Consider the following 14,506-nt stretch of genomic DNA (forward strand, 5'->3'; position numbering starts at 1 on the left):
AGAATTGTGGAAGCCCAAGTCTCAATTATAAATTCTAGCACACTTATTTCACTTTATTTTTAAGAAATTCGAAATTCGGAATTTTTTTAATGAATCACATAATTTCAGTGATATTTCTAATTTCAGTTTTACGCGGAAACTTTTTGCACAAATTATGGAATTTTTGATTTTCAACGTACACTGTACGAAATCTATATGTATATGTGCATTCATACTATATATGATACATACATTCATGTGCTGTCATATGTTCAAAGGCGTACAATAAGGGGAGTTATAGGCAGAGTCGAAAGTATCGTGTTTTGATAAGATAGAAAAGAATTGTTCGGTGATTATCTAATTGCCGACACGTTTTGTTATTATCGGTCTATACAGCCTGATGACGTTCAGGCCTTTACAATTATCAAAATAATAAACAGACAGTATTGAACATGATATTTGAACAATGACGTCGATTGAATTCAATTCGCAATTACTCGTCTTTATTTACGTTGAAATAATTTTATGCTTCCACTTTTTCCTTAATATTTAATTATTCGGTAAATGTTTTATTCAAATTAAGAAAATCATTGGCAATTTTTCTCAATTTTAGAAAACAATTTTCTTCATCAAAACTTAACGGGCTTATTATAAAGACTTGGTAAAAATGTCTGACTAGAAACTTCTTGAAAATCAATCGACGAAGCTGACAACCTAATATACAAATACTTCAGAGATTTTATAGAAAGATCTTGAAAAAATTTCGCATTCTGTAACGTACGGTTCGACTAAACTGAATAGACAAACTGTATAACATAGTTTGTGCCTAATAACTTTTTACGCACAAAATAATCACCATCGATTAAAAAATTGTCAAAATTGACTCTGCTTTAAATTGTTCTAGGTGTAGTAATGTTCAACGATTGGTTACGCGCGGCTTACTATTTTTTTTTTTTTTTTTGGTAAAAAAACAAGTTTTACTTTCTAGACAAATTTACGTGCCAATGACCGATGAGGCAAAACTTAAAATTTATGTAGAAAGAAAACTCGTTTAAATTTTCATTCCAAATAAATAGTGAGCCAACAGTAACATTCGCCAATGCCTTAACCTCCCGGCTAACTTGTTTTCGGTGCGAAACAAAACTGCGATTTCGATTCTACACGACTTACGTGACAATGACTCCCAATCACTCGCGTCGGCGGCATCGCCAGTCATTGTCACATAATTCGTATAGAAACGAACTCTCATTTTTTTTCGGACCGAAAACAAGTTAGCCGGAAAGTTGAGGCATCGACGAATATTACTGTACGTAGTCCCTTAATTTTTTTAATTGTGCGCGTGTTAGAGCATGCCGACGAAAGAACAAACCTAGGATTCTTCTGGGATCGTCGGAAAATAGGCTCGCTCAGTTGTTCAAGCAGGGATCGATAGTCCCGTGAATCCATCCCTTAGTCGCCGGTGCGGGCGCAACCCCCGTTGAAAATTCGCGGAGGAACAGATCGAGGTCAAGTTTTCTATGCGTCTATCTACAACTACGGATTTCGTGATCTGCACGTTTTTTCTTTACGATATATGTTCGAGATTCAAAATATTCGTCTGATTCTTTCCTACAGATTAGGAAAAAAAAACAAAAAAAAAAAAAAAACCGAATTCTCTCAGTTTGGATTATTAATCTTAAGTGTATTCCAAAAAATTACCAGGATTCGAACACTTCGTGTGCACAGTAATAATCAGATACCTTTCCGAACGTTTTCATACATTTTCAGCCTTTCAAAATAAGATTTGAAAGAGAAAATGTTTTGGTTTTTTTTTTTTTTTTTTTTCTTGAAAAAATATAACACTGATTATAATTCGTCACGTGCGATGATGGACATTATTTTTACCGAAAATTTGCAGAATCAACTGTGCTATCTTCAGAATTTTAAATAATTTACGAATATTTTATGTGTCTTTAACAGAAAATTATTTACAATTTATACATATATGAAAATCTTCTGAATTAAATTTCTGATAATACCGCAAAGAAATATTCTTTTAGTTTTTAGGATCGTTTGAAATATATTTCGAAGTGATGAAAGTTTTGTGAGGTTATCGAATCATTTACCAATTGTTGACAAAGATTGTTGAAAAAACATTTTCACCAGAGGATTGCTTCAAATCGTCGGAAATTTTCAAACACAGCTAAATAAGTTTGGATGTCCCAATTAAGTCGATACAATTAATGTTAACCTGACATTGAATGCATTTCGCAGAATACGCGTTTGCGAAATTTAAATGATAATGTTTTGCATCAAATTTGAAGACGGTTAAAATAACCATGTTCGACATCGGTGTAAGACTGGTTTATTTATTCTTCATCCTAGATTCCAGAATACCAAAGCTCTGAATGGACGAAAAAGCTCTCGCGTCAGAAACGTCAATAACTCATCTGGGTCACACTTTCCTCTTTAATTTCGTGGAAATAGTTGGTGGAAGAAAACGAGATTTAATGAAAACTATCTATAAGGTTGCAGTTATGTTTTTCGAAGTATAGAAATAAATTTATTGTAAAAAGAAGCAGGAGAAAAATGTAATGAAATAAATGTTAGCCATATCTTTTGTCCCCTCCTTTTCAAACATTTATTTACTACCTATTAAAACTACTGAATTTCATTTCACAATTATGCATTTTTGTATTAAAAATTGATCACTTTTCCAAACACTCTGTAGTTTTATAAAAAGCAAGCTTCTTCAAAAACCTACCTTGACATTTTTGTCAAAATTCGTTATAATACTTTAACATCATCAATGGGTATTGTAGATTGATTCCGTAGATATTTTTAGTACAAATTCCAATTCCAATTTCTTGAAAAAATTTACACCGAATTTCGGATCCTGGACAATGGAAAATAATTGAACACCGCAAAAATGCAAGAATGAATCAGATCCTTGTTAAAATATAGTGTGAAATAGATTTCAAATATTCTCAAGCTGCAATTGAATCGACCAGCTGCGTAATCAAGGCATTGGTCAGAACATATCAATACAATGACTAATTGCGAGCGATATATGATTTTCCAATCGGTGGACGATGAGCGGAAATATGGATCGCCCAATTGAGCCTAACTCAGCATTATAAACGATAACAACAATAAGCGTGTAGAGAAAATAACTTCGGAGCAAATCGATATCGCAGCTTTCCTCGCGAATTGCACCTAGGTAAACATCTCGTCATAATATGCGGGAGTATAATTCGGCCGGCCAGCTGTGTGTGCAAATTCGAATTTTCTGTCTTTCGACCGGTTCCGGTTTTATTTCTGTTGTTCCACGGAGACTGCGAGAGTTAAACGCGTCAGTCGATCGTGTCGACAAGACGAATTTGTTTTTCTCATATTCCGAAAACCGTGTTCAAAAGTCGAGGATGAAAGTGTACGCGCGTGTGCGAATGCGATGAGAAACAAGCGAACAACGAGAAACCTAAGAAATATATGAATTGATCGATTAATTTTGCATCCGCGAATTCGATCCACCGTTTACCTTAACGTATAATTCCCTTGTCGTCATGGTGGCGATGGATAAGAGTCCAATTTCCGTTGCTGATTCTCACTAAATTCCATTAATCCCTTGTGTATCCTGCGCGTAAAGAGCGTCACAACATTTTGGAGCGCGAAGGTTTCGTTCCGAGTTCTTTAACACGTACAAAATCGACACCGATTCTATCGCGACTCACTATCAGCCTTCGGATGGCTTGCGGCTCACAGCTGGGCTTGTGGCTTACTATCGGTTGGCATTGTACGCCTCATGCTCTCCCCACTTCCTCCATTCCTCTCCTTTCCTTATCCCCCCCACAGTAGCCTGTTTCACACAGGTGATGAACCTATCTACAGCGACAGGTGTCGCGATCTGTTTTGACTCTGCCGAAGTCGATTGGGTCCAGAACGCGTCGATATGGACTCCAGCGACAACAGACGTTGGGTATGTCGACTTGCTTTGGTGCAGGAAAATGCAGGAATCTGTCGAAGTATTCTTACAAGATACGATTAGCACGAAAACTTTTCTTTGTTGCGTATTTTCATCACACATTTCGTTCTGTTCTTTCTCGTTTTTATTCGACATTTTTTTATTTTTGACAATCCTGGACATACCTATGTAGCATGTTACTTCGGAACTAAGGTGTCATTTGGTGGCAGTGAATATGCAACACTAATTGTGATGGTGTCGTAATTAGTGTATTTGAAAGTGTTTTTTCACCGTATGTATTTCTCTACGTCGATTTAGCGACTTAAAATCAGGGTCGAACACCTTAAACGACGTTTTCTGCGCTCCGTTTAATTAGCCTCAAATTATCAGCTGATCGCTCGACGCGACGCCATATTGTTCTAAACCGAATATCCTAATAATAGCAATTTTCGAGCGATCAAAAAATGAAGGAAAGAAAATTTTACCGACAAACTTGATTAACTCAACTTTTGTCTACAATATACAATAATCACTAAGCTGCAACCAAAACATCTTTCGTGTCAATATTCAATTTGTTTTTTTATTGACAAACTTGAACGCGATTCATTACACGTTTCATACCTACATCTCGATATTATAAATGTTAAATAGGTACACACGCAATGATGAATAAAATAACCGAGAATATGATGGCAATTGTTTATCGAAATAGAGTAGAGTGGATCTTATTTACTGGTGTATAATTCATTAAATGTCATTGATTAACCTCACTTCAGTTAATTTCCTAGCAGTAATAATCGGATAAAATCATGTCTGAGCAATAGTGAATTGTATAATAGATAAATACGTATTGGAAGTGAATCGTGTGACTTGAAAAATGGCTTTCTTTCAATTGACTTTGAAAGCTAGGCGGCTTGAGCAAATGAAACTTCTGTATCAGGACGAGAAAATGAGATCTATAGAAGTTTCTAAAGGAGCCAAGATCCATTACACATTTAGGCAGAAGATTCGTTACAAAAAGAAACTGTATGTTATCAAGTCTAATATGCCTAGTAAATATTTGGTTATTTTTATTAGTCACGATTTGTCAATCGTCCCAAGAAATTGAGTCACTCGAGATTAAAGTCCAAGACATCGGTAGGAAAAAAACTCAGACAGAAAGAGGGAGCATTGGACAGCTTGGACTTTACTGTGATTAAGGGAGCTTTCCAGTGTGAAATTTTCAAAAAATCGATTTTTTTTTTTTTGCTTTATCGAATAGTATACACTCTTCCGAATATTCCCTGAAATTTTCATGCCGAAATTCAGATTATTTCGGTTACTGTACAGCATTTTTTGGAAGAAGGCAACGGAGCGCTACAGCTGCCGCGTCGGCCGTCTGCCCGTGCGACCGTTATTTCTATTGTCTCGTTCCTACCTGCACGTACATGAACTTGGCTCGCCAATTGTCGAAAATGTGAATTCGGACTATTGCATAATTTGCCGTTAATTAGCCGTAAATTAGTCGCGCGACTTATTTTTTTGTCGCACTCAATTTTCAACAAAAAAGCGAATGGCGTGCTAAATTCGGGAAAATCAATCAATCACTGTGTGTGGCAACTAGCCCCAAAGCACGTATTCTGCGGCAAGCAGATAGTAGAAATCGCTACGCAGTGTGCTGTGTGCACCTTCAATGAAGGTTACGACCCAATTTTAAAAATTTTGAAGACGATGGGATGCACGATAGGGCCGAGCGCCGCAGATTTCGCCGCTAAGTACAAGAATGCGCGCATCATCCAAGCAAACCGCCAGGCGTCCCTGGATAGCAAAGAGGCGAGGACAGCTCGTCGGACTGAACAATCCATTGAGCACGATCTTTTCGAAGAAGCAGAAGGGATATTGTACGGACCTGGCATCGCTGATTGACCGTAAGTAAACGATTTACCTAAAATTTCCTCACTTGAAACTTTGAACGCGTTTTTCTCGAAACAGCATTTTTCAAAACGGTGTCCAACTTGGAGGGCAGAGTTTTAAAGCTATCGAGTTGGATTTTTTACACAATATTCTTAACGTCATTGTTTATCGTGCTATGGAAGCTTTTTTTTTTTTTTTGACATCTTCCTATTTTTTTGTAAAAAAAACTGCCAAAAAAAATGCTAAAATCGATACTTTTTTTTCAAACCGGCGCCATTTTTGCAAAAAAAAAAAAAAAGAAAAAAGCCTCCATAGCACGAAAGCCAATTATATACCGATCAATAATCTTTTTGTGTTTTTTGTTTCAGATCAAAATTGTGACCCCCAACGTGGACACCACATCCAAGTGCATTTTCTGCAACAATTGTTTCATCATTTTTATAGATATTAATTAATAAATAAATCGATCTTATAAAAATTGTTTTGTATTCTTCAATACCCAATTAATATACAAAAAAAAAACCAGACCGATTAGATTATTTTTTCTTTAAAAAAAAAAATCGCGAAAAACAGCGATTTTTCGGGCTGTCACACTGGAAAGCTCCCTTAAGCGGCTCTTCTTGATTGTTATATGTATATATGATTTTTGAAAGCAGAGTTACCAGTTGCTTTGCATTGGAAACCGCCGTTTTACGAAATTATCCACTCTGATTCAAAGTCAATTCGTCGTGGGTTCGTCAAAAAAGTGTTAAAAAAAAAAACGGAGGAATCTCCAGCTGCTTTTCCAATGCTTCCTCGGTCAATGCATTTTTTGTCGATTTATTGGACTTCAGCCCTGCTGCTATGATCTATTGCGACTATAGCAAATTTAAAAAAATGTTCTTCCCGCCTCAGAAATGTATTTTTTCCCTGCACAAATCCAATTCATTAGCATTCAGTTAACGAAATCTGTGCAAAAACAAATTTGCATACTTTCGATAGGAATCGGTAATTTCTTTTTTCTGATTTCTAGCCTGATATTAAGATTCAAAAATTGGCTGAAAAGTTTGGCATCTTGTCCAAAGGATTCTTGGTTTCATGAAAAGGCAGTTTTACTGCGAACGGATGGAACGTTTGAAAATTACGTCCTCAAAAGCGTTCTCGGATTTCTTGGTGGAATATTCCTCACCTACATGTTCTTCATGTTTTTCATATTCCAATTGAACTTCACCCTGTCATCCGCAACGCTGTTCAGCTCATTTTTGGGGATTATTCTAACCATCGGCTTGGCGTTTTCCAACCGTGTCAGGTATTCGAACTGTATTTTTTCTCGTGGTATTGGGATATTTGATGCTGGCCGAAGGGTTAATCACTCGTGAAATCTGGTGTAAACTTTTCTGGAAATCATGTGAAATTTCCTGAAATCTTCTGAATTCTCTGGAAAACTTTTGAAATCGTCTGAAATCTATTGAAATCGAAGTCTCTTGTCATCTTTTGAAATCTTTTGAAGTCTACTGAAATCCCACGAAGTCTCTTGTAATCTTTTGAAATATTTTAAAATCTTTCATAATCCCATGAAGTCTCTTGCAATCTTTTGAAATCCTTGTAATCTTGAAATCAGGCGTACATCAAAATCGATGAGTGATTAATTAACCTCTCGATTCTGGCGTGCTTATGGCAACATGGCATCGATCGTGAGTAACAGGGGGTCTTTTTAGTCAATCTTTTTTAATATCAATGCACATAAAACACCGTATTAGCTGTGGAGCCTCCGTTTTATGACGTTAAGTCAATGTAAATCGAAATTCGTTCCAAAAAAACGACTTTCAGAATCAAATACGATCGTCGGCTATTGTGCCACATCTACTGTCGCAAGATGGCGTTTCATAAATTGAAAGATCCTTATTATCGAGTATTTATTCTGTGTACATCACTTTACAATAATGTTCCTGGTGGAGAAAATATCTCCGACAGTCTATACACTGGGTGTTTTATTAATTTGAATTAACTTATTACACCCCCTGCAAGATTTGATATTATGAATATCTATGATTTTATTCTGATTACTGTCATATGATTCGACTACTTTTGGTAATTTGATACAAATTTTACAGAATTTCGCTGTTCCAAATATTTTCCAGTTAGAAAATTAAAAGTAATCACTTTGATAAATGATCAAAGGATAGTATGAACACGCTATAGAACTCAGCTTCTTGACGTTTCGAACTACAATTTAACGTTGAAACCCACCGTTTATAACAGATGTGTAGTGTTCCTACTCCTGCCGCAATTCTTCTCGAAACGTGGACGCCAAGCCCTTATGGCCTACGCTTTCATACTGGCATTAACTGGTCCAGCAAAAAATACGTTAAACAACATGGGTGTATTATCGGAATCGCTGGCTTGCGGACAAGTAATCAATAATAATTATAGTTTTAAATTACTTACACAACTTGTTTTACCGAAGAACGGGGAAAAATAATGAAAAGAAAAGAATAATTCCTGTACTGTTTTCGAAATACATGCAATATAAAAAAAAAAGACTCCACAGAATTTTTCTCAGTTGTGTATGTTTTTTTAGGAACAACTGAAAGCTGCGGTAAGAGCTATCGTCGATCTGATTAAAGAGCCATTCTATGCTTTACGAGATGCGATAGCTAAGGTCATGAAATCCTTAAAAAAAGTCATAAAGAAAATCAAACGGACGTTATTAGCTGTAAAAAGAATCGTGCTAAGCATACGTGAGTTTCAATGCTGTTACTTTGTGTAAATCGACTTATTTCAGATCAGGCAGAAAAACTAATCATAAATTTCCATTTACCAATAGCGAATCCTCTCAAAGAAATTTTTGTTCAAGATTTTTCCTGTGTTTCTGAATTTAAAAATTTGTAAAAATATATCAAAGTCAGAGGGAAAGTCGATATGGTTTTGTGAAAATTTATTCATTTATTTGCTTGATAGAATCTGGGGGAAAAGCGTTTAAATAAATGTTTTAGAATGTAATAACAAAAATTCAATGATCATCTGATTTCAGTTAAGGTAATTAAAGCCGTGTTTCAATGGCTCGGCAGCATAATGAATATATGCAACAAGAAACTGGGCACACCTTTTGAGCGATGCGAAAAGGTGTTTGACGGAGCTGTGGCTGATTGTAAAGCTTCGCTTGGTCCTTTTTTTGGCGCGATATGCAACTTGGCATACATTGCAGGTCTGCTATGCTGGATAGTAAAACCCTTTGACATAATCTGCATGCTGGTGTCGTTTATCTCGGATAGCATCATCGATGTCGTGAGGAAAAGTAATTGCACATTTTTTCGCTCCACATGTTACGTAGAAAATTGTATTTAAAATAGGAAACATTTGCTTTATCAAAAATATTTCCTGTAAATAATCCAGAACTGTATCTTTTCAGAAATCAACAAGTTTACGAAGCATGTAAAGGCGATGTTTTATGTGAAGGTTAAATTTTCACACTCCTTCCATTTTGAGACAAACCAGAGTAAGAGTATCTCTGAAGTTGCTACGGGAATTGTGACGGAGATAAGATCCAGAACAGATAGATTCTTGACCGTTTTTGATTGGATGACTGTCGTAACGAGTTTGTTTTTCCTGTTCATGATGCTTAGGTAATATAGTACAACTTTTATAAATCTCTGTATACTTCTTAAAAAATATCTAAGCTTACCACGAAGGAAAATGAGTTTTGATATTGGGATCTTTAATGCGGGCATGCCCTGGTGAAAATAATTTCTACGCTAAACTACAATAAAATGCAGTTCGTTTCAAATTGTAGGAAATATTCGAAAATTGTAGGAAATCGACAAAAAGCGTAAAACGTAGTGGAAAATCGTCGACAACCGTAGTATTTTTCATAGAAAATTACAAATTTCTACGAGAAATTATAGAAATATACAATTTTCAATAAAAAATAATTCCAATTTTCGACACAGAAAAAATAAATTCATTCGTACAAACTCGTGGAACGACGTAAAAAACTACTGGTTTCCACAAAAAATTAAGATGATGTACAATTTTCTATGAAAGTAATTATAATTTCACACTCAGACAACATACATTTTTTTTCACGGCATATTCTATGAGTCTCGTTGAAAAGTATAACTTTTCATAATATCCATGAATTTTAATAAAAGAGTACGGAATTCCTACAAAAATTTGTGATGATCGACAATTTTAGAATTTGCAGAAATTTCAGACCATCGGGGAATTTTTAAGGATGCCAAATTAATCTTTAGAAAATTGCCGAAAGTTTCAGTGACCCTGTTCCAATATGAAAGAAATGCATGAGTTTTCTTTGATAGTTGAAGAAATTCTAAATTTAAGTTTGATGATTTTTCTCGAAGGTCGGAATTGTCTAAAACGTTTCTGAAACTTGCAATATTTTAATATTTTCTAAAGCATAATCATTATGAAGCTTCATAATTATTCTGAGAAATCACGATGTGGCAGAATGTTTATTTGTTTTTATAGAGTAATATATTATCGAAACAAGTGGTTGACAAATGAGAGATTTGACAATCGCTATCTGACTGATGACCTGCGAGAAATAGATCTGAGAAGAGCGAGGCTTGATAAAGAAACGGTACTGCCGTTAAATCGAAGAGAAAAAAACAAGTACATACCTTTGACATCCATAATTCTAATTAAGAGTGAAAAGATCAAGCTTACCAAGTCTGCAGTTTTTTTGTGCCTCATGACCTTCAAACTCGGAATCCACATGGTAGCGGACTACAGTTTATACTGGGTTCTCAGCACAATACGATATCACGGTCGATTCGAGTCGAAGGTAAGTAATGTGGGGAAGTAATTCACCTATTTCACACACTATTTTGGTCGAGTATTGAATTTTAAGTATTTTTGCAACACCTGCTTGGAAAGTTTGATATCCGGAAATAAAAAGGTGGCGCATGCACGCGTTAGAAATGTTCTACTTTCTGTTCTAGGGCTATTTTTAGCGTATCCGCATTTGCAAATAACTCAATATCACCCACTGTTAGTGACTGTGTCAGTAAGGGCGAGTTACCTAACATTAATTTTACATGCTGTTAGTGGCTCCTTCGGTATTTTTCGAAATAAGCTTTACGTCCAGGTGTTATCATAAATATCATGTGTGACACTTCTGGATAGGTGATATCTGACCTGTGCGATTATAGTACTCGTTTTCGGCTCGTACCGCGAGCTACCCTCGTTCAGACATTGCCTACTTTTCGCACTTGTCACATAATATACTATTCTTCCCTGCGTATTTCATCCTGCATCCATCGATGTCATAAAACGGGAGTCTACCAGATTGCACGAAGTATTCTGTGCTACGGTCTTTATTAAATTAGCCTAAAACGATCAGCTGATTGTTCGATGTGACGCCATATTGCCCTAAAATCACGTCGTTAAAATCTGCAGGTCGAAACACCGAATTCTGTGGGAGTGTACGTGTCGGGAACCGGATTTCTGGCTGATTTGTATCGAAGTATTGTGCGAGCGTTTTCGCCCAAGGGGACTGAGGTCAACATGGACACCATGCCGTGCTTGCCAGACCCGATTCCCCCCGATTTAGACAGATACACGCAAATCGTATCACTGATATTTCTTTGCTGGATCATGGCCGTTTTCGAGCCCTACGGACTGAGGCTGAGGCACGTTGTGATGTGCTACTATCACCCAGATCGCGCCAGGCAAAGGGCCGTTTGGCTGTACAATCACATAATCAGGTATGTGGTTTCCTGGTTCAAATTCTTACCTTACTGACACATCCATCCAGTCGTATTTGGCTTCTCTTTTTCTCTCGAGCAAAGAAACAACTTCAAAGTTTGGGTAATGAAGGTGTTTACGATCGCACTTATGCTGACTATCAAGAAAAGTTTGGAAATTTGACAGAAACATTTTGAATATATACTTGCGTCAGCGGCTCATTTGATTTTGAAATTGACTAAACTAATGTACACTACTCGTGAAATCTCGTGAAATTGTTATAAAAACAAACTGGCCGGACTGGCAGGGGTTCATTTTGGTGTGAAGCGATTGGCACCAAAAAGAGCCGATTGTGCTTCGTGAAACGGGGAATCCTAGTTCTAGTATTCGTCTAAAAAGATGGATGAGTCAGGTGAAAAAAACATCTTTTATATAAATTTAGCTTCAGGGTGACATAGACTATAGGACGTTCAGATAATGGGTGTCCAACGACTAGATTTGGGGTGGTTTGGGTTCAGTTTCAAAAGTTTCTGTTGTTTTAAGCTTTTGGTATCTATTATAATTGATGTCTATCCTTTGCACTTGATTCAATATTTTTGTAAACATGGTAGTATTTGTTAAAGTAAGTATTGTTCGTTTTGTTTATAATATGGTATAGTATTATATGATATATTGATTTTAGAGAAAAATATAAATGTTTTACAAAAACCCAATTACGTTTGGGACGCAATTACCTTTTGAATTCGGGATGTCGGGCACCTGAGTTCTAAATCCATGAAGCGCAGAGTATTTTTCACGTATATGAAAAAATCTTTTGATATCACATAAAATCTTGTAGAATTCTGAGAAATCACCTAAAATCACTGAAATCATATGAAATCCCTAAATTCCCTAAAAACATCCGACATCTGTCGAAATCCTTCGAAATTATCGTCAACCTCACGGAATCTTGTTATATCCTACGAGATACTTTGGATACACTAAAATCTTTGAACACAGACTGACTGATGATTAGTTTACCGCAAGTTACGAAAAAATCTCATATGATTTGTACATTTTATCAACTTTTCCAAAATATGATCATAAAATCTATAATTTCCTAAAATTTGAAAGATTTTCTTTGTCAAGGCGAAGAAAAACGCGTGAAATACGATTTTCTGCATCCGTCGGTAAAATAAAAACGTGGTCCAAGATTTGACTATTACCGAAAGTTTTGTATTGCACCTTTTCCATTTCTTTTCACAAAAATTCACCGTGCTCCACCTCCAGGTCACGTGGTAGTTTCATGAAATATGCAAGGCGACAATTGCGAAGAAAATTCACCAAGTCCGACAAGATGAAGACTGAGAGAGTGACCCTCCGGGAACGACTGGTGGCGATTTGTCCGATCTTGCGGCATTGCTGCGGAGCAGAGAAGGCCGCGTGCCTTTTGTGCGGAGCCGTTGAGCGGGAGGATCAATCTCTGATAAAATGTCCAAAGCCAACCTGCATAGGCTTATTCTGTGTCCAGTGTTTTGCAGATTTACAAAACCGCTGCACTATTTGCATGGAACCAATCGATTACGGTGATCTCTCCGACATAAGCGAGGAAAGGTATAAGATCAATTTATCAGTGCCTCGTGATGCTGACACTGAAAATAACTTGCTCGTTGCTCATGTCGATACAGAGATTCTTCAGATGGCCAGGAACCGCTACCTTGTGGACAAAAGCTGATCGAAAAGTTGAGAGAAGATGCTTTGAAAAGGAAACAATTTAAGGGTGAAGAAGAAGACGAAGGCGAAGACGAAAAAGAAGAAGAAGAAGAAGAAGAAGAAGAAGAAGAAGAAGAAGAAGAAGAAGAAGAAGAAAAAGGAGAAGGAGAAGAAGAAGAAGGAGAAGAAGAAGAAGAAGAAGAAGAAGAAGAAGAAGAAGAAGAAGATGAAGAAGAAGCAGAAGAACATGATGGAAAAGGAGAAGAATACGTCAAGGCTAAGCTTGAAAAAGAGATGAAAAAGGATAAGAAAAAAGTGATTGATGAAGAAGAGAAAGCTCTCTTAGACGGAGACGAAGAAGAGAAAGCTTTCTTAGACGGAGGCGAAGAAGAATATGATGAAGTCAATGAAGAAGAGTACGAAAAAGAAGACGAAAATGCAGACGATGTTGAAGATGACGAAGAACTTGAAGAGGAAGAAGAAGATGTAGACGATGTTGCAGATGATGAAGAATTCGAAGAGGAAGAAGAAAATGCAGACGATGTTGCAGACGAGGAAGAACTTGAGGAGGAAGAAGAAGTACCCGACCACAAAAAGCGTAAAAGAAAAACAGACCCTCTGGTAAAGAAAGTGAGAGAAGAAAAACAGCTTGACGAGTCGGAAAGCTGTAGCTCATCTTCGACGGATTACAGTTACTGTAAATGCATATTAATCCCTGTTTTAGATTCACGTCGATTTCAATTTCCTTGTCTTTTATCCAAAGCCTACCAAGACGAGTCACCGGGAGATGTCGACGTCACGCAACAACGAAAACCGTACAAAGATATCGAGGCTCAGAAAGTTAGGGATGATGTCACTCTGCAGGTAGTTCTGCTCGTTATTCCTGCTGATTTATCTCTAGTCCGTAAAGTACAAAATTCGATTTGTATACTGTACTGTGAACCGTCAAATGTTTAAATGTAAATTGTCTATTCTCCGCCTATGTTCTATCACAACGGTAGGTTTTTAACGATTCGTCGACGGACGAGGAAAGTCCTGTGAATGAAGACTTGCAGGATTCGCGAGTAACGGAAAAACTCATCGATGTCGAGTCTACTTCATCAGCTTCCATAGCCGACACTGAATCCCTACCGACCGAAGAGGTTGACGAGGAGGAAATCATACAAGAAGAAGTAAGCGAAGGACACGAAGAAAAGAGCTTATTACCTAAAAAACGGAAGAAAAGGAATAAAAAGCGCAATCGCGTCAGGAAAATCGTCGCCATTTTGTCGAGACCATTTTCAAGGAAAGGAGTAAGTCTGCGTCGAAGACTTTTAT

At 36.8% G+C, this 14,506-nt stretch overlaps 2 protein-coding genes across 3 annotated transcripts in view; one reads left to right on the top strand and one right to left on the bottom strand.

Moving 5' to 3' along the window:
* The window catches only part of LOC124174956 (unconventional myosin-Va), a 28,704-nt gene extending 24,951 nt beyond the window's left edge, over positions 1–3,753 (bottom strand). The window contains exon 1 of one of the 2 annotated variants that reach the window (XM_046554655.1): positions 3,497–3,753. In XM_046554655.1, the coding sequence (XP_046410611.1) occupies positions 3,497–3,523 (27 nt within the window). In that variant the 5' untranslated portion in view covers positions 3,524–3,753. The remainder of the gene's footprint in view (positions 1–3,496) is intronic. The other variant, XM_046554656.1, reaches the window with a different exon arrangement.
* Positions 3,754–4,833: 1,080 nt separating this feature from the next.
* Positions 4,834–13,251, top strand: LOC124176657 (DC-STAMP domain-containing protein 2-like). Its single transcript, XM_046558222.1, has 9 exons — positions 4,834–4,945; positions 6,825–7,100; positions 8,054–8,204; positions 8,373–8,532; positions 8,826–9,089; positions 9,204–9,417; positions 10,280–10,595; positions 11,210–11,517; positions 12,767–13,251. Exons 1-9 carry the CDS (start codon positions 4,842–4,844, stop codon positions 13,209–13,211), a joined length of 2,238 nt encoding a protein of 745 aa, XP_046414178.1. The 5' UTR covers positions 4,834–4,841; the 3' UTR covers positions 13,212–13,251.
* The last annotated feature ends 1,255 nt before the right edge of the window (positions 13,252–14,506 follow it).

The sequence above is a fragment of the Neodiprion fabricii genome, chromosome 2 (genome assembly GCF_021155785.1).
Source record: "Neodiprion fabricii isolate iyNeoFabr1 chromosome 2, iyNeoFabr1.1, whole genome shotgun sequence".
NCBI lineage: Eukaryota > Metazoa > Arthropoda > Insecta > Hymenoptera > Diprionidae > Neodiprion > Neodiprion fabricii.